The following is a 21,253-nucleotide window of genomic DNA, read 5'->3' on the forward strand; positions in this document are numbered from 1 at the left end:
CTCTGCATACAAATTTCCATAACATTTCACTAGAAAAGATGAAATCGAATACAATAATGGACCTCTGAATAATGTATAATCTCTTAAAAGAAAAAATAGTAGCCCGTTTCGATAAAAACTAAACTTAAATATTTTCTTTGATATGTATTACAAGGGATCGGGTCAAAATTCTGGCTTCAAAATTCAGCTTTTCAAAATTCTGCTTTTTTTTAGCGAAAATTCTGTTTTTCAAAATTCTGCTTTTTTTCTATTCTGTTTTTCAAAATTCTGCCAGCATTATATTTGAACAAAAAAATTCTGCCAATTCTGTTTTTTTTATAGCATATGCGCTGGCTTAAGAAAAATACACCATTGTATCAACATTGGTACATTCCTAATTTTTTTTTGTTTAAGTGTAAAATATATATTAATTGGAACCTATTTTGTTTGATACAAAATACTATTTTTCTTATTCAAATTTTTGAATATATTCATCTTTGATAAATTGATAAATTTTTTATTATTTTCGGAAATGTTTAATATTAAAAACCTTTTCTTAATATTTTCAAATTTATTCATTTATAAAACCAAAATTAATATGCATTCAAAGAATGACATGATTATTAACCTACATAATAGGTAAGTAATCAAATAAGCAGATAATTTTCGAAAAAGATGATGTTACAGAATTCTGCAAAAAATTATAAAATGTTAAAAAGTGCCCCCTTTTTAACATTTTCCAAACCCTTTTTTAATTTTTTGCAGAATTTTGAAAAACAGAATAATGAAATGCAGAATTTTGAAAAAAAGAATTTTAAAAAAACAGAATTTTGAAAAGCAGAATTTTTTCAAAGAAGAATTTTGACAGAAGAATTTTGACCCCGGCAGAATTTTGACCCCAACCCGTATTACAAAATTAATATTACAAAACTAGTACATATTAAAAAACTAGTAATAATAAATTAACAGCATTACATTTGACTGAAAGATTTTAATAACCATCTTAATCATGTCAAAAGAATTTAGTATAACATTATAATTTCTTGTGTAAGTTTTAACTTTTGAGTTCAGGGGAGGTCATATAACTCCGTGACCTTTGATACGCCGCTGAATATTTATCTAGACTCGGAAAATGCCTCACACAATTTGAACTGTGGCTATCGTAGAATTTCATTAGCTTCGTTTTTTATGGAACTTTTCTTTCTTTCCAACATATTACAATTCAAATGTTTTCCAGACTTACAAAGAGAACTTTTGATTCTAAATTTGAAGAAATGCGACGTGTATCTCGGATCACCGAAGCTAAAACAGCTCAATTAGCTCAACATAATTTTTTTGATAAAATCAGCATTTATTTATTAAGTAATTATATAATAGAATAGAATACAATAATATTCCTTTTAGTTGCAAAAAAAATATCATACTCTTGCTCCAAAAAATAAAATCTCATTCGGTTGCATCTCCACAAAATTTGAGTAAAAAAAAAACCGCAGGGTTAGGGTTTCCATGGAAAAAATCTCCAAGAAGAAATTTTTTTGTCACTATCTCCAAAATCCCCAAAAAATCTCCACATAGATATTGTTGGTTTGAAAAGCTTATATTAAGAGTTCCATTTGTCATACATTGAAGATTAATGTATTAATGCTCAGGGAAAATGGCAGGGCATCATATTCGAATATGGCAATATCTTACGTTCTTAATGCATTGCAGCACGTTCATGTTCATAGTAAAAGTTATTCCCAAGTTATAGTTCTTGATTTGGTACCAACTTCATTAATGACCGCCGAACGTCCAAAATGATCATTCTCCTTTTGAAATAATGAAGAACTAAGTATTTAAATGAGATCGAAGAAGAAAAGAAGTATCACGTAGACGGGCTTTAATTGGGTTCAAAATTTCGTCATAATAGTTTTTTATTAATAAGATTTGTGTTAAATTGCTTCACTTAATAGTCTTATTCTGCTAAGATTGTTTTCTGGCACAGGGGATACCATTAATTTGCTATCAATTTAATTATGGTATGGTATTGTCACAACAGGCAAAAGCTTCGGTGAAACGTTGTGTAAAAATTTGAAAGCGATTGGCAAAGAACTTTTCGAGATATGCTATTAAAAGCAAATAAACATGAGATGTACCAAACACGTTGATTTTAACTTAAGATTTCTCAAAAAAGAAAAGAGAAATTTAAAACATTTAAACGGATTTAGAAAGAGAAATAGTTCTTTTAGAAACCGTTATAAATTTATTTATAACAAATAACAAAACGCTAAGAAATAACCTCGAAAACTGGTAAAAAGCGGCATTTTCAATTTTCTAACGGAATTATCTCAAAAACGTAATGCGATAAAATTTTTTCGAGCTCAGCACACCAAAAACCTATAAAAAAGTATACCTTGGTTTCTGTAACAAAACAAAGTTTAATTTTGTTGACCAGTGTAATAGTTCACAGATCAGGAGGAATTGCTTGGGTCCATCGTAGCACAGTGCCTTCAACTATGTTGTTTTTTTCCGAATGCTGTTGAAAACCTTAAGGTTGAGTCATACCCTAAGTCAATGTTAATTTTCTTTAAATTCAACATTGGACTCCGTAACGGTTAAAATCATTATTAGATAAACTTAATTAAAACAAAAAAAAGCAGTAGGTATATCTAATGCTCTTTTTTTTTAAATGCATACTTCTACTCTGTATCATTAATTTAGATAAGAACTTTTTCATTTTACCGACGACACGACGAGGGAGTTCCACTCTCCAAAAGTGTCACAGTTTTTTTTTTATATTATCATACAATAGCAGAAGCTTTATGTTTCATCTTCAACAACTCATTGAATCAAAGATGAACGTAACAAGGGCTTTGTCATCGGTCGGGTGTAGGCTTGAAAATGTGTAAACTGTAAACCCCACTTTAACCCTTTCCATCATAACCAAAACATTTGCAAAACCGGATAATAGGCAGCAATCAGAGCCACCTACACTTGAAAGCTGACACAAACTTGCTCGGTTACGGTTATACGTTACGTGTGTGTTTGGTTGACATCCTTTTAGCGCCGATAAGTAAAAATAATAGATTATAATGAACAATGGGCTGCCACTTGTATTCCTTATTTTTGCCTTTGCATTTCCAAGCAATAGTGGCATCAGGGAGTTGGGCGGGCAGGCGTGCGAATCATTTGAGGAAGCGCAAGAACAATGCAAATAAGTTGAAGCATAAGCTTGAACATGAGGTAGCAAAAAGTACGTCATCGTGTTATTTAATGTCAATATGACGGAACAGTTCAATAGAATGTACTTTTTTTGTGTCTTTTATTTTTTTCTTCTTCTTATTCAAGCTTTTTTTTTTGTGTGCTGCAAGTTGATCCCATGGAATAGCTATAGAGTAGGTACTTGAGTGTTTTCAATAGAACTACAAGTGCACATCATTGTAAGGTACATTGTATTGTTGCTTGCTTGCTTGCTTCATATTGTTGATAGAAATCGTTAAACGACATTTGAGATGCAACAAAAGCAAACTCCAAATATAGAAAAGACTGTAATATTTTTGGAATATACATAAGTCTTAAGTTAACTGTCAATGATTGCGTATTGATAAAAGCATAGGTGGATTTAGGGGAGGGGCACGGGGGCACGTGCCCCCCCCAGAACTTAAAGTTCATACTTAAAGGAAATCAAACTATAAGAGTTTTAAAAATATATGAATAATAACAGAAAGAACTTGAGTAAAATTCTTGTCTATTTCTGGCTGAAAATGCGAATTTTGTTGATTGTTTCATCCCTTTCCCATGAAAAGCTCCACCTCACAAATAAATAAACAATTTTTCGATTTAAAAAAAAGTGAATTTTTAAAGTGATTTTGGTGAAAAATTTTTATATGGACATCGAATGACATTGAATGATATAAAAAAAATAATTGTATATGCAACTATATTTTTTCATACAGAGGGGTTAAAAAATTTGCACTTTTTTCGTTGTTTTTTTTCAACATTAGTGTTTTTAAAATAGCGGAACACGTCACAAAATTGCATAAACTATACATTATAGAACTGCAATATATGTAGAACAAACTTGCATTTCAGAAGTTTGCCCAAGTTTGCACCCCGAAAATAAAGACCCCTTGAAAAAAAACTCCTCAAAAGCGACCCTTACTTATAGATTTTTATAAATATTATTTTATTGAGAAAATTTCTCCAGGGATACCTCTAAAAATATGTAAAAATAATAGTGTTCCAAATTTCAAAAGAATCGGTGCAGTAGTTTTGAAGTTATGAGGAGCACCGGCGTTGAAAACATTAGTTGTGGGGATAACGATTTAAAGTTTTGAACTCTGGACTAAAAGACTAAAACGTTCCTAAGGGTAGTATTAAAATACTTATAACTTGGTCAATTTGGCTCCAAGAGACCTACGATTTGAACACAATATTCTTGAGGTATAAAACAATTTAACCCCTTGTAGCCCCATGTGACATTTCTGTAACAAACCGAAAAAGATTGCATAAAAGCTCTACAAACTATTTTTTTTTCTTTTGAAGCTTCTAATATTATAATCTTTAAGTATTGCTTTATCGAATTAGTACTTCAAATTTCTAATAAATAGCACCAATAGTTTTTAATTGACAGTTAATGTTGAAAGTTGGGCTTTTTTTGAAAATAAGCAAATTTGTATAAAAACTACGAAATTCAGAAAAAAAATAGTTTTTGTTAGTAAACCCCACGGGGTTTTATTTTTGGATTTTAGGAAAGTGCCTAAAAATTAATATTAGATAGTTTTTTACTTGAATTTTTGAATTTTTATATAAAAATAAATTATTTAAACTTTTTTTTACTCCCAAAATATCGAAATAACTAAGTAAATAATGACTTTATTGGATTTTTAAAAAAATACGTGTTTTATTAAAGATAAAGGCCAATCGATTGACTTATTAATTTTTAAATTTACGACCTTGGGTTACAAAAGGTTAATGCAAATAAAAAAAAAAAACTGGGTTTCCCGGCAAAAAAGTAGGATTCAGTTTTTTTGTTATTCTTAGGAACTTTAATATTTATTAGAATGAAGTCTTTAGTATTTGACTAAAAACTACTAGGTCATTAACTAATGGTATAATTATGTCCATAATATTGCAAAATTTTATACAAAATCAATTAAAAAACGTAAACATTTTTTTTTTCAAAATTTCATCTTTAAAACTTAATTTCTCAAAATCTATTTGGTGAAACAACTTAAGTCAAAAAATTAAACAAAGAATAGATTACTAACTTTAATATAGCACAGAATTGTACGTGCATTTTCTGATTTTTTATATTTTTTTTTCTTCCGGCTAATCCAGGAGTAAGAGGGTTAGCACTTAAGTGGCTTTTACTGTAACAAGAAAATGAAAATTTTTCCTTCCGAATAACTTTTTGGTCATTTGGTACCTATTTGATGTGGGAAATGTGCCTAAATATTTTTGGCCAGGTTTTAGACCACTGTGGGTCGTTAAAATTTTCTGCTTGTTAGTCAGTCGTATGGTACTTCACTTTATTTCTAACTGTTATTGCTGTTTTTTTTTGCCAATCCGTCCCTTGTGCCTCCCCCAGAAAAAAATCCTGGATCCGCCACTGGATAAAAGAGATATTTGTGTTAGGTTAAAGAACAGAGAATGTTGTTGTAAGATTAAGTTTTAATATTTTTTTGTATGGTTATTATTTTTAACAAATAAAAGTTTAGGTTATTGAAATGTTTGATTTTTTGAAAAACGACTTCTACAATTCTCAAAAGATAACACTGGTCTGCAAGGAAATCCTCCTTTTAATAGAACTATACTTTTCTAAAGAATTTTTGTGTGTTGATTCCGAATCCGAAGTCAAAATTGGCCTAGCATGCCAGGTTTTTTTTTTTAATATTCCCGTTAGAAAATCTCGAAAACCCATTTTTTTGCTGTTTTCGAAGCAGTTTTTTGCGTAATGTAAACTTTTTCAACTAAACTTGTCACGGTTAATAAAGGAACTTATTTTTTTGTTTCAAATTCAGTTTCAATCTTCTCAATATGTATTCTCTTTTCTTATCCGAGATATCTATATTTTAAGTAAGTTAAGTAGGTTTGGCATATCTTACCATAAAGAAACTGATCATTTAAAATTCATATTTCTTTTTCCCAAGAACAAAAGTATACTTTTCTAAAAGATTTTAATATGCTGATTTTTGATCAGCTCACGTTTTTGAGATATAGTAGTTTTTTTTGAGATTTTCTAAACAAAAATTTGATTTTGTGATTCCCTAACGCGTATATCTCAAAATCCTGACGTGCTAGATTTTTTTTACTTCGGAATCAGCACATCAAAAACCGTAGGAAAAGTATACTTTTGTTTCTAGGAGAAACAAATCTAAAGCTTTAGAAGGCAGTGTATCGAATGGTTTTTCACAGATAAGATATTTATAAATAGAAAAACGGTATGTATATAAAATTACAAAACATGTACAAATTTATTTTAATGTATTTTATTAATAGTTTTCTTTACATTTTTGATTTTTAAATATAACGGGCGTTGAGATTTTACATTTCTCTTAATTAAGATCTTTTTGCTCATGTGATGGGATTTACTAAAAAAATATAGGATTTCAATATTTTTGCTGTTTTTATCAATAAGTATCTTAACCCTTTCGGACCCAGCGTTACTCTCATGTAACATATTTTTAAAAATTCGTAAAAAATATTCCATTAAGTATTTTTTTAGGTTTGGATGGCTCAATTGAAAGATATTGATGCCTAGTTACTGGATTATTACAAAAATTTAGTCAAATATCATACCTTTAATTATTTTTTATCGAAAAAGAAACTGAATTTCACATTTTTTCTTTTTTTTGCAAAAAAAATTTTTTTTTATATATTGTCATAATTTTGAAAAAAAGATATAAAAGAAGATAATCCAGAAAGTGTTTTGCTTTTTGGCTTAGAAGAAGTAGCATATATTATTGTTCCATAAAAAATTATTTTCTCAGTTGTCCGACTTTTTTTGGTGGTCATAGGCAGTGCATGTTACTTACATGCAACATGAGAGTAACACATTAGTTTTGCTATTTATTATTTTGGAAAATAACTTTTTGCTATTCATATTTCTTAGTTGTGACGTTTTTGATACGATAATACTGAAAAAACATTTTTTAATATTGATTTTCATAGCTTGGGTTCGAAAGGGTTAAAATGTGTGTAAATTTTAATTAATAAATACAAAATTGGTGTCATATGATAGATCATGCTATGAGAAATAAGTCCTCCAAATTTGAGCTGAATACGAATAATAGTTTTATTTTTGTACTATGTAGTTTCTTTGCCAGAAATTAAAGGAAAAATATTTTGTATTGAAATGAACAGATCAGAGAACACTCAACAAATCCAAATTAATTTGAATTTTATAGGTATGGAAATTTGTTTTATCAATTTTCGAACTTAATTTAAATGGTCACTGTGGCGTATGTGAAATATTTTTTTGTTTTAATTTACAAAAATGTTTCTTTGTTACTAAATGAGTAATGAAACCAGCTGACCTTTGTAAAAAGTTGTACGTGTAAAGTAATAGACCTTGGAGTCTTTTCAAAATTAGACCACAATGATATGTGATGCGTTCAGGCCCATTATAATAAGTCGAGTCCATTTGAAATTTATGCATTATACAGAAGTTTAAAAAACTCTTTTTCGAGTAAAAAATAAAGTTTCACAGATATGTAGATGTGGAAGACTGGCTGCGATAGCTTTTATATTCAAAACATTGTATAAAATTGTTAATAACTGAGTGTTAATAAATAAATTAATAACACTGTGATAGTTCAAAAAACCGACAGAGGGCTCTCATGTCTACTAAATATAATTCGAGTATGCTGAACACTGAACACTGAAAATATATGGTGTGTTTTATACCCTCATTTTTGGCATGTGCAAACAAAATTTCAAACGCTAAAATCTTTCTTATTTGACCTAATCCAGAAAAACTGAGTACGCCATCGTGTTCAGCATACTCGAATTATCTTTAGTAGACATGAGAGCCCTCTGTCGGAAAAAAAGTGTTCTATTTTCGAACACAGTGTAACTTACTAGATGTACAAGATCGTTATTAAAGGGCTTAAAGCCTTTAAGTTTGATCTAGATTGTTTGGTATTTAAACTTCTTTGAGAGAAACACTCTTCTCCAAAGAAAAGTTTAAACAACAAAATCTATGTTCTTGTGATTTTCTTACTTACTTTCTTACTTACCTACATATTTAGGGTGGCCAGAGGGATTTTTTTTATAAATTGGGTCTCTTTTATACATTAAAGGTAACAGAACTCTTCAAAACATTTTCACGATTTTCTAGTATCACCAAAAAAGGAATTGCGATTGAATCCATTATAATATGGGGAGATGTTATAGTTTATTATTTGATCAAAGAGTGAAAATTTATCTTTCACACCCTGCAAAAATGCACAATTAAGAAAAACTTTATTTTTTTCTTTTATTCTTTACTTATATATTTTTAAATAAGAGTAATGAGAAAATTCTTATAAGGCATCTATAAAGGTTATACAAAATTAGTCAACCCAGTACACACAACAAAAAAAAAGCAATGAAACTTTAAAGAACAATACAAATTGTTAAAACTTTAAAGAGCAATACAAATTGTTTCCCTAATTTTGTTGTTTATTCTTTGTTAAGCTTTATCATATAATTCAAAATACATATAGTTTCGCAAAAAATCAGTTGGTTTCGACATCGCCATTAATGAGAATGCAGAAGTGATTTCTACAAATTCTCAGCATCTCTTGCAAGTCCATTACGATGTTTCCTTGTTCTCCTCTGTAGGCTTCAGTTCTTGGTTTATATCCTTGAGATGTTCTTTTTCCAAACCTCATTCCTGCTATGGTATCGCTATATTTCACCGGTAACTCCTTTCACATGCTGTCTTCTTTTTCTTTTTCTTTTTCTTTTTCTTTTTCTTTTTGAGAAGTCGATTTGCCTCCTTTTTTTACGTTTGTAGAAATTATTAGCAGTCCTAGTCCTTCTTTGCAGCACCGTTTTCTGTTTAGCTGCATGTGCTTTCCGGCGTTCATTATCGAACTAGGTTTTAACTGTGTTGGCACAGCAGAGGTGACATCTCCTTGGCAAAGTTGCCACTGCACTGGTTTTCTTTATACTTCTTCTGGCGGTGTAGAACTTCTTAAAGCTTTTTTGCGACGCGATCGGAAAAGGACCTCACAATCCTTTGCTATTGTTGCCTTCCGACGTTGAACCTCGAATCTTTTCACACATTATTTTCACAGACCGTTTGAACGTCCATAACCCTGGAGGGATGTCTACCGTCGGTCGATCGCAATATAGTCAATTTGGTTGACGCTATGACATTATTTTGCCCTCAGCAAAGTAGATTAGCTTAAATCCCTTATCGGACGTGTTGTCGTCCGATTTATGCTTTCAAAAATTTCTTCTCTTCATAGTTCACTCCAGACAATTTTGATGTCATATCTAAAGATTTGTTGGTACGTTATTCGAGGAGCTCGTAGAAACTTTTATCGTTAGTTGAGTTGGTTCCTTTTAAATAAGAGTATAGTGTCAATGTTGCTAGAACGCACTTCTGTGCTATATGGTTATTTTTAAACAAAATTTCAATTTTCCTTCTAATTTTCTTAACATATACAAACCAAACTCCATCTGGATTATAACTTGTCCTGCATAGAGCCTATAGCAAAAAGAAAAGAAAAAAACTAACCCTTGAAAACTTCAAGCAACTTGAACTTTAGAAGCATTATGTACGAGGAATCCAATCATGAATTTAAATTGCGAAAATCTTCAAGATTTTGGAAGAATTAGAAACCATTTGTTTTGAATCAAAAACTGAAAAATGTTAATTATAAAGACTCAATCTTTCTAAGTGATTGTTTCGGATAAATCCAAAAGACACCTGCTGTCATTCATTTCATATGCCGATTTCAAAAAGCTCGTACATTTTCTTTTAAAAACAATAGAAATTGCAAACATTCTATTCTTTATATTTTTTTTTAAATATTTTTAAATGTATCTACCTACCAAGAAGGTATTAATTGTTAAAAATCCCTTGAGCTTTTTCCAGAAATTTGATTTTGAATGGAAGTTGTTCTCAGTACTCTCAATTACTCTCTTTCTCTCTCCTGGAAAATAACATGCACAGAAAAAAAAAATCAACAGGGAGGAGAAATTATTACTAGTGCGCAACTCTTTATTTTTTTTTATTAAAAAAAAAACACCAGGCAATAAAAATAGAAATGTGTGTTTCGCTATCACACACAATTGTTACAATGAATCACCTTTTCACAAATAAAAAATAAAATACAAAATACAAAAAAAAAAAAATTACAAATAAAAAAAGCTATTCATGCATAATATGTTCATTTTAGTAGTTTTCTATGAAAATAACTTCATTTTTTCTTATACCTATAAGTAGATTGTTTCAAAAAAAAAATCTCATCCCGCAAATAATCTCATATTATCTCATTACCTCTCATACAAATACAACTATGTACTTTTTTTTAATTTTTGAGGTGAGTTTCTTAGGAATGGTACCTATTTTATAAAATTAAGTGTTCCGCTTGTTGCAATATAGAAAATCATACTCATGACGTCACTGTCAGGTCAGAGGCCTAGTTTATATTTTTCAACGTCCTCCATCAGCACTATACACCCCAACCATCATCTCGACTTCGTCCCTGAGTCCATGAGTCGCAATGCCACTAGCTCACAGTCCTTTCTGATGGGGTTTTGTACTCATTTTCATTGTGCAATATTGCATGTATATTGCATGCATGCACAGCAGTGGCAGTGGTATTTTATAGCTTCTTCATTATGTGTAGTGGTAGTATGGCTGGTCTGAAACTGAACTAAATATGAAAGCTACAAGGTAATGTAGATTTTTTCATTCAGGGATTTATATAGCCTTTTTGCCATGAGCATTTATGTAGTTTTTTTTTTTTTTTTATTTGTATATGGCAGCCTTTTCATCTTATTTTAGGCCATGAACTAGAAAAATTAAAGATTTTAACATTGGCTGACTTGTGTTTTTTTTTTCTTTTTTTGAATGAAACGTTATTTTAAAAGGATACAATATTTACAAAATAAGAAGCATAATAATGGTAACATATAATTAAATTTTGAGTAGTTTATCAAAACTTTGAGAGCACTTTTTTCTTTCTTTCGTTTTTTATTAGCCTAAACAAGGCTAAAAAGATTATTAGATAAGTATTGAGATTAATAAAGTCACTGTACCTACTAACTTTTTTTCTGTATGTATAATAGGAATTTATTAGTGGCCTCTTCTTTCTTGAACTGGAGCCATAAGAAAAACTAAACTTTGTTTAAGAGTCTGTTTTGAATAAGGCAAATTAGATGATATTGATAAAATCTTCCAAATGTGCTGTTAAATTAAATAATTCCCAATTTTAAATGACCAGAATCGTAATAATTTGTTTAGGACCCGGCAGATGGCTAAAACAAACTTATTTATCAAACACATCCATTTTATCTCTAATTATTAACTTGTTAATTTTAAACATTCTGTACGATTAAAATAATAGCCCAAGAAGAAATTTGATTAAAAGTTTTAAAATAAAGAGACGACAACTTACTATTCTTCATTTTCAGAATTCATTCTTATATAGAATTAATTTAAAGGTTAACGAAAGTCAATCAAAACAAAATTCAACATGTATTTTCTACATTCCATAAACTTACATCGCAAATTTAGAATTAACGAAAGGATTAAAGTTAAAGATTCCAACAAAAGCAAAATATTTACTGTTTTTTTTTTTTTTAACACATACAATTAACTCCAATGTTTAACTACAGACAGTTTTGTGTACTAGTTTTCAAAGTAATCTCCTCTTTGGATGTCAGATTACTAATATACGAGTTTGTTTCATCATTTACGTTGACTGTAATGGCATTGCATTGTGACCATCGAAAGCTTTTAATATGTGTTTTGAGGGCATTTGTAATCCAGGCCCAAAATGTTCAGCAATAGGCTTTGGTTTTCATAGACGTTACAAGAAATTCCTTTATTTCTTTAAACCTGAACACAGGTATAAAAATTCGCAAAGATCTTCTGATTGAAAACAAAAAAATGCATATTTCTGCATCTTTTAAAGAGCCTGTCAAGCTCTTAACAGATGGAGCAATATTTTAAAATTTTATTTTGAAAAATTTTAACATTAATTTCTTAAGAATGCCAAAAAGAAAGTTTACTTTAAAAAAAACTATTTGATGTTCTTAGAATTTTCAAACAAAAATTATAAAAATTCTTTTTTATACAAAAGTTATTGAATTTGGAAAAAAGAGTTTTTAAACATTTTTTTACATTTCTTATAAAATTATAGATAAAATTAAATATAAATTTTAGTTTTACCAAAATTTAGGTTTTGCCATTAAGTACGTGGTATTTTATTTTATAGGTCAAGCAGCAAAAATAAACATTTAATGATTTTAAAAACTTTTTTCATTCAATCCATTCAGGACAGTGACAGGTTATTGTTCACCCTTTTCAGTATAAAAGGTTTTACTTATGTCAGTTTAAAGACCAGTTTTGTCTTCATATTTTTTTAATTTCACAGAATATCTTGTAATATTGTATAATTTTTTCAAGACTAACAATTTAAAAAAAAAATTTCTAACGGACAATATTACTTTTAGTAAATTCAAGATACCTTTACCATTTTTTGATGTTGGCGAATTCTTACACTCTGTTAAAAGTTCTGTTTTTTTTTTTTTTTTTTAACCTTCCTTCCTTCATTAACAACACACTTTTAGTTTGTGCTAGGATTAAATTTAAAAAAAAAATACTTTTAGGTATAATAAAAATTATTTATTTAATCATAACACTTCATAGGGTTTAACAGAATCAGAAAATAGATAAATCATTAAAAAAAAAATAATAATTGTCAAAAAAAAAAAAAAAAAAAAAAAAAAAAAAAAAAAATCAAGTCAGAGGTGGTACAGCACCCCTGTTGTCATCGGAAGGTTAAAACAATTTTTGGAATTTACCCTTTTGCAACACAAAAAAAATAAAATGCACGACTGGGGTCGTACGTACTTGCTCTTGCAGTTCAAAGCACTTTTATGTTAGTCTACTTGTAGATTTTAAAAGCTGGATCCAGGGCCGTCTTTACCTATCCTGGGGCCCTTGGGCACACAAGAATTTGGGGCCCTTTTAGAAAGTAAAATAAGTACAATGGTTGGATTAAAGGCAATTGTTATGGTTAAAAAGGCGTGCCAATGTATCGTTCCATATAAAGTACCTAGTGTCTTTATTATTGACATGGGGTGCCAATAATACGTGCATTGAGACATCAATCGTTGCCACTGCCAATAATTGTAAACTTTTTATACTGCCAATAATTATACACTGTATCCGTTATAAGTTTCAGTTTGAAGAATTGGAAAAAAAGAGCTCAAACGAATTGATAGATTTTTTGTTTTTTTGTCTTTTTATTTTAATGTCTCCTTTTCAACGGATATCTCCAATATAAAGTTTTCGGGATATTGCAAGAAGAAAAATATTTTTTTGGACCGTTATTAACGGTACCAACTTGGCATAGAACCGATTTCTTATTGTAAGGGACACAACCGATTTTAATGAAAATTTTGGCATAAAAAAGGTTTATACTGATATTAAAATGAAGAAAAATAGTTTTTGGATTTAAAACAAAATTTTTTTTTTTTTTTTTTGAAAAACAATTCTTTTTAAAGTTATTTAATGAATTTTATGTGTTAGTCTTTAAATACGAGAGCAATTCGCAATGCAAATTAAAAAATGGTGCCAACCATTGTACCATGGCGTTTTCCTTTGAACCAAAACATTGATGTACCGTCGACGAGCCGGCAAAAGTTTTCCAACGCAAAAAGTATTGATGTTTTTTTGCCGACGAATTGATTCTTTTTTCGTCTTTTAATGCAAATCTACACATATTTTTACACTGATTTTAACACGCACTACAAGTTTGACAGTTTTGCAAACTTCAAACGAAATTATTATTTAAGCAAAGATAATGGAAGAGAATTCGTTGTTTTTATTAATAAATAATCTTACCTACAGTGGAAAAAAAAAGATTTTTCTTGTTTTTTGAAAATATTATTGTCTTATTTTTTTTTTTTGAAAATTGAATTTGGGTTTGGCCGTTTGGATTTAAAATTTTGTCCGCATACAACGCCACATAATTTGTTTTCTTTTTGAAAACATATTGTTTGGATGCCACATAAAAATTAAAATTTTTTTGTAGATGATCTGGCCGACAAAAATGCTTTGAGAATAAAAGAAGTGTGAGATAAATTTGCGTACCTTCGGGGCCCCCCTGAGAATGGGGGCCCTGGGCACGGGCCCCGTGTGCCCTTATGGTAAAGACGGCATTGGCTGGATCTAAATTTGAAAAAATTGATATTGGTGAAGAGCCGACATTTAGGGAAAAATTTTGGTAAATGAAAAAAATTCTTTTTTTGTTATTTGACTTTTTTGAGAAAAAATAAAAATGCAGTTTTATTGCCACTGCTTTTAATATTACGTATGCAAAGTTTAATCAAAATCGTTAGAGCCGTTTTCGAGAAATTCGTAATATCGTATTTTTTTGTATGGGAGGTATACGTTCTAAACGAGATATAAAAAAAAACAAAAAAAAACCAACTTTCAGAATCATCATAAAAATCATCTGTACCAAATTTGAAGAAAATCCATCCACCCGTTTAGGCTCTGGAAATGTGTACAGATGGACACACAGACGCACGTACGGAATTGCGGGACCCACTTTTTCGGAATTCTCCATCATCGTAATGTTGGTTTTGATTAAAACCTCAATTTTTTTTTTCGACACGAAACCAATACTTGCCCTATAAAGCAAGTAAAAATAGTTTTAAATATTTCGATTTTGAAATAATAGTCCGGTCAAATTAGACTAAAATAAGGGGTTGAGGTTACATTAATTCCCAGCAAGCTGAAAATTGGTAGGATTGTTGAAAACACCATCATAAATTAAATCTAAAAAGTCCTCATCGATCCGAGGTCTGGAAAAAAATTTACGGGGGGTCAAAGGTCACAAAAACTGGTTTTTCACGATTTTCAGCAAAACGGTAAGTCTTATCAAAAAATTTTCAATGCAAGAATTGTAGACCAGGTCATTATATATAAAAAGTGTCATGACACTTTTTTTCCTGAAACCCACCGTTTCTTAGGTATAACGATTCAAAAAGTTGAAGTTGAGTTGTAATCCTCATAATCAGGCCTATTCTGAAAAAAACTCCCAACTGAAAAGATCTTGAAATTTCTTTATGTTTTTTTGCTTAAATTTCGTTCTTCAATGGTTAAGAATATGGGAAAGCAAAAAAAAAATGGAAATTTTCACCATTTGCCCGATTGGGGCCCTTCTCCCGAAACAAATTTCCCTGGGAATAGGTCTGAACATATACAGGGTGTCCGATAGAGAATGGACAACCCTGAGACGGCTGATAGCCACTCTTATGACTGTTCTAAAAACAGATAGAAAAAAGTCCAATCACAACCAGTTCATAAAATATTGGCTTTTTTTCGTTCAGTGTATTTTAAATTTTATCATTTTATGTTTTCGTTCACTACAACCACGAATGAATGAATTTTATTTATTTCTTTTTTTTTTTAATTTTCTACAATAATTGGATGAGTACATAAACGCTTTAAAAACTGCAAAGCTATTGCACATTTTCGTAAAAAAAAATTTGAAATCTGTTTTTTGATGCAAAATGTAAAAAAAGTATTTTATGAAAAATTTTAAACACCTGTGGTATAAAATAAATCTATGGAAACCTAAGTGGCCAACTTTCTTAAAAATATTCCCCTTAGACGAGAATATAGTTTTGAATGTTATCAGAAGTATTCAAACATAAGAAGTTTGTGTTAAAAACATATTCGTAAGGTATATAATTTACATATATCAATTTGAATTTAATCGGTCATTTCAAAATCACTTAAAATTTTGTAGGAAGCAATAAGAATTGTTTGGCTCACAAATGAAATGGATTTTAAATTATTTTTTTGAGCTGAATATACATAGTTAAAAAAATTTCTTAAATTTGTAATTTACTAATTGATAGTTTTCCTGTTTTCTGAAGACTATACCTTCAACATTGGTGATTTTTGTTATTAATTTTGATTTATTTTATTTTGATTAATTATGATTTTATATCTTTATTCACTTTTCCCGTCAATTGTCGGTTATAGTTAAAAAATATATTACATTTATAATTCATTGTTAATATTTTACAATTATTATAAGAAGGTAACTAACAATATTTAATCAAATACTTCTTTTCTTTTCCAGTTTGTAACTTCATTATCCACGAGAGATGTGTAACGAGTGTTGTAACTCCATGTTCTGGTATTGCTCCATGTATTATAAAGGTAAATACTTACAACATTTAAACATAAACAAAAACAAATTATTATTTAACTTTTTTTGTTTTATTCTTTTAAGAATCCTGTCGCCCATTGCTGGTCCGAGCCAACACATCACAAAAGAAAATTTTGCACTGTTTGCCGAAAGCGTTTGGATGAAACACCCGCAGTTCATTGTTTAGGTAATAGGTTATAACTTAATTTTTATTGATTTTTTTAAAACATTCTTTTCAAAATTAGTTTGCGAATATTTCGCCCATATTGAGTGCCAAGATTTTGCTGTTCCCGATTGCACAGAAAATGCAACCTATGTTCCTGGCAAGGAATTATTAAATGTTAAACATCAGGTAATATTTTTTTTCTTTTTAACTTAATTTTTTTGTTATAAAAAAATATTTATCTTTAGCATCACTGGCGAGAAGGAAATCTTCCACCAACATCAAAATGCGCCTACTGCAAGAAAACTTGCTGGTCATCGGAGTGCCTTACAGGTACGTTTCCAATATCTTTTCAATTCAAGATTTCATTTCAGGCACTGTGGTGTATACGTAACATTTATCAAAGAATCTATTTTTTGGTTCATTTTTTTTTCTATTAAACCTTATTTAAATGTTTATTTATTTATATATTTATTTTTATAATATATAGGCTACCGTTGCGAATGGTGCGGAATGACAACACACGGAGGATGTCGCATGTACCTGTCAACTGAATGTAATTTTGGAATATTGCAACCAATCTATTTGCCACCACATTCTGTTTCAATACCAAGAACAGAAGTTCCAATCGAAGCTATAATTGGAGTGCAAGTCAAGTCGAAGAATACATTAGTTCGAGATTATTCTTGTCGTAAGTACAAAATAAACAAAAAATTATGCACATTTATTTATTAAGAATTATATAAAAAAAATATATATTTGCACATTTGATGTTTAACTATATAAGAAAATTTAATTAAAAAAAAAACAAAGGAAGAAAAGTTTATTATTTTAAAACGTTGCAAATTTCAATGTTGTTTGTTTGCATTAATTTTCAAACCCATAAAAAAAAGTTAATTTTCAATGTTTGTTTTAAATGTTGTGGAAATTGTTTTAGTTTAAATTTATATTATTATTTTGTTTCGATGTGCGTAGAAAAAATTTATCATTATTAATAAAAATTTCATGATAAAAAGCTATAAAAGAAATAGAATGCAAAATTTTATCAATGAAAAAATTCCTTTTTCTTTTTGAAGGCTATGCAATGCACAGCTTTGTTAATTTTAATTTAAAAAATTTGTTGAAATCACTGCAAAATTTATCGGCTATTTATTAATTTTTTTTCTTATAGCAAAATTTTCTAGTCCGAATTCGCTTCAGAATTTTGGAAAACCAAAAGTCACATTTCATATCTGTATGTTGATTGTGTGTTTTATTTTACAAAATCATTTCTTAATTTAAATTTTTTTATTGATGAAAAGCTAATACATAAATGAGTCTTAAAAATCAATCACATTGTATAAAATTATAAAATTTATTTTTCTTAAAGGGAGATCATAACCATCGTATACATACAAATACTATATTGAAAATTAGGTACATTTTCAACAAATGGCAATATTAGGAAATCCGGCCGATGATCTTATCTCTATAACCTGTAGATATAGGTTAAAAATTGCCGCTGTTGCGGCCGTATTGTTTTTATATTTAATTGAAGATTTTATGAACAAAAAAATTTAAATTAAATAAATTAAATGATATAAAAACATTGTCTCGGTAATTTAAAGAAAAAAAAAAACTATATGGGAGTGAGGGACAATCTTCCAAACACAAAAAATATATATATTTTGAACATAATTGTAGCACCTACAGTATTTGAATTCACATTTTCAAAAAGCTAGAAGCTTATTTCTATTTGTAAAATTAAAATTAAGTTAATTTAATGAAGTGGTTTTCAAAAACTTTTCCTCAAATTTAGAATTTTGAAAAAAAAAAAATGTTTTGACAAAATTTTAACATGTGTTTTTTTTTTAAATTTTTTTCATTCAACAGCCTTTATTGTTGAAAGTTTGATGGTCATGTTTGTCTTAGAAAAAATCAATTATTTCAATACAAAAATTCAGTTATTATATAAAAAAAAAATTCAATGAAATTGAAGTAATTTTTAGTTTTTTCATTTTTATATTACATTGCCTCTAACAATATTTATGCCAAACAAAATTTTAAAGATAAATTCATATTTGATTGCGAAAAAGTTAAAAAAAAAGTCATTTAATATTTTTTTTTATAATTTTTTTTTTTAATTCTGGGTTGGAGGACCATTTCTCCAAAAACTTTTCATTAAATTTATATGATTTTAACTTAACATAGAAGAATAAACTAATATAAATCTACATAATGTATAAGAATGAACTTCTTGATTTTTAAACTGTGTATTTTAATATTGTGAGTGTTGCCATTGTGTTCATTTTTTTTGTGTTTGAAGTCAATTTGTGAGAAAATTGCATCTATCACTTAAATGATAGAAGATTGTCCCTAACTTTCATATAGTTTTTTTCCTTTAATATCCTAGGCAATGTTTTGGTATCATTTAGTTTATAAAATTTAAACAAAAAAATTGTTTTTGTTCACAAAAAACTTAATTTCAATTTTTGAAAACAATACGGCAACATGCAAATGGAATACCGTAGAAGTACCTCCACATAGTTTTTTGAGAGCTGAACAATCGCAACTCTATACAGTCGAACATTTCTGCAGTTTTAAATGAGAATATTTCTGGATTCAAGAACCACCGCCGAATCACAGCCGCAAGCAGAGTACGGCGAAATTTTTCGGCAAACGGTGGTGGTTCTGCTATAAAAAACAGTTTTTAAAAATTTAATTGTCAAGAATTTTGATCCCCTTCAAAACGCAGAACTAACCCTTCGGTTTTCGATTGGTTCCTAGTCTATTGCTCCTAAGGTCAAGAAACCTAAGATTGTTTCCAATTTAAAACTCGCTATGATTCGAGAAACTGGAATTATAATAACTGGCCTCAAAACTGATATGATTACCGAGGTCTACATATCTATAATAGACCTAGACCTCAGTCTCCTAGTAAATAATTAATTAAAGCTCTCGAGGGGGCCGTAATATTCTCATCGGCTCGAGCTGCCAAGTCAAATAGCCACTTACTTTCAATAGTACATTTTGTCTGTCAATAAAAGTCTTTGTTTTTTTTTTAAATTCCATCCAATTATTCCGCGACGAAAAACACGTTATTTTTCAATGATTTTACAAAAATGCAAACTTAGTATATCGTCATTTAGTGTTTCCCTACCTCCATGTTAATTATATTTTATCCATTTATGTATCTCCATAAAATATAATAATAAATTATAAAAAATAAATACAAATAGTTTGCAGTGATTTTAACTTATTTTGTCATCTTTATTTGGATTTATTATTTTCATTAGCATTTTTTCAGGAAAAGCAACATAAATTTAATTCTTCAATTTAAAAAAAAAATCCTAACATATTTTAATTAATTAAAAAATAATTTCTGGTCTTAAAAAAATATCTACCCTTATCGTTATCATACATAACACTATTGAATTAACCTATGTTTCCATTTTTTTTTTTTGTTTCTGTTGTAAAAAATCTTTTTTATGTTTCTTTTTGATTCTTCTTCTTGTTCTTCTTTTTTAATTTCTTTACTTTCATTTAATTTTTATCTTAAATATTATTTTCAAACCAACCAAAAACATACAAATTCTTTTATTTAGCGGAATTAAGAACAATAGGTTTATGTGAGGCCACCACCGATAGTGATTTATCAATAAGACAAGAATTGCAGCGAAATCGAAAACGTCCCAAAACCAATAATTCGAATTTTCATCTACTTTTACATTCGTCAGATGCCAAGAAAAAATCCTCAGCAAATAACAAGAAATCACGACACAAAAAATCAACCAATAATGATAATGCTGCTGATCCAAGTCTTTCAAGTGGTACCTCTCGAAGCTATACGAATATATTTCGAAAGATCAATGTGATAACAAATCCAAAAAGTTGGCAGAAACTGAATCGCAACTCGAATACGACTGAAGATGATATCGATGATATTGATGAGGAGTACCACAATGGAAATGCTACTGCAACAGCAATTGCAGCAGTAGCATCCGGTTCCGCCGATGAACTTGATCCGGTGTTTAATGAGAGTTTCTATGAAACTTCAGATACCGGCGGTGATCTGACAGCGGACGACATAGACTCTAGTACGAATTTAGTTAGTAGTAATATAAGCTATAATAGTAGTAATGCATCGATTGATAATCGAAATAGCAACGACAATAACTGGCATGATGCTCGTAGTGTGAAATTACACGATAGTGGAGTTGTTGGCAACTATCTATCGACGACCAATTCCAGTGGCAGGCAAGGAGGAACGACAACTTCTAGCTACTCACCGAATTCAAGTGAGTCTTCGTCGGTGGGACGAAGTAAGTCGTTTCAAGAACCTGGTCATACAAAAGTACCGGCGAGTAAGCGATATGCTAGATTCTTTACAAAACGAAAAACTTCCTCTAATAATGGTAGCAACAATAATAGCAAAAGTGAGTTCAATCTAGACACGGTTTCGCAGAATATCGAGATTACAATTCAGGATGAAGATGGCAATTATCAGCCGTATGATGATAATTTCTATGCGATAAGTGATAATCATCGATTACAAAATGGATGTCATGATGGCAAGATTGATAATGAACATTTGTTCAGTCGATTGATGAAGAGGATGCGGCGAATATCTTTTGGATTGCGAAAACCACGACACAGAGAACGGAGAGGTGATGACGGATACAAATTATTTAATTTTTTTTTTTTTTTATTTTTTTGACATGCGAACTTTTTTTCTTAAGTGGATTTGTTAATTTTT

General features: G+C 29.4%; 1 protein-coding gene across 5 annotated transcripts in view; it reads left to right on the forward strand.

Moving 5' to 3' along the window:
* The window catches only part of LOC129914427 (diacylglycerol kinase theta), a 68,934-nt gene that overhangs the window by 20,051 nt on the left and 27,630 nt on the right, over positions 1 to 21,253 (forward strand). For 3 of the 5 annotated variants that reach the window (XM_055993682.1, XM_055993685.1, XM_055993683.1), the window contains exons 3-8: positions 16,287 to 16,366; positions 16,440 to 16,542; positions 16,601 to 16,707; positions 16,767 to 16,851; positions 17,009 to 17,209; positions 20,103 to 21,164. In XM_055993682.1, coding sequence (XP_055849657.1) covers positions 16,287 to 16,366; positions 16,440 to 16,542; positions 16,601 to 16,707; positions 16,767 to 16,851; positions 17,009 to 17,209; positions 20,103 to 21,164 — 1,638 coding nt within the window. The remainder of the gene's footprint in view (positions 1 to 16,286; positions 16,367 to 16,439; positions 16,543 to 16,600; positions 16,708 to 16,766; positions 16,852 to 17,008; positions 17,210 to 20,102; positions 21,165 to 21,253) is intronic. The other 2 variants (XM_055993684.1, XM_055993686.1) reach the window with 1 other exon arrangement.

This window comes from Episyrphus balteatus, chromosome 3 (assembly GCF_945859705.1).
Source record: "Episyrphus balteatus chromosome 3, idEpiBalt1.1, whole genome shotgun sequence".
In the NCBI taxonomy this organism is placed as follows: Eukaryota; Metazoa; Arthropoda; class Insecta; order Diptera; family Syrphidae; genus Episyrphus; species Episyrphus balteatus.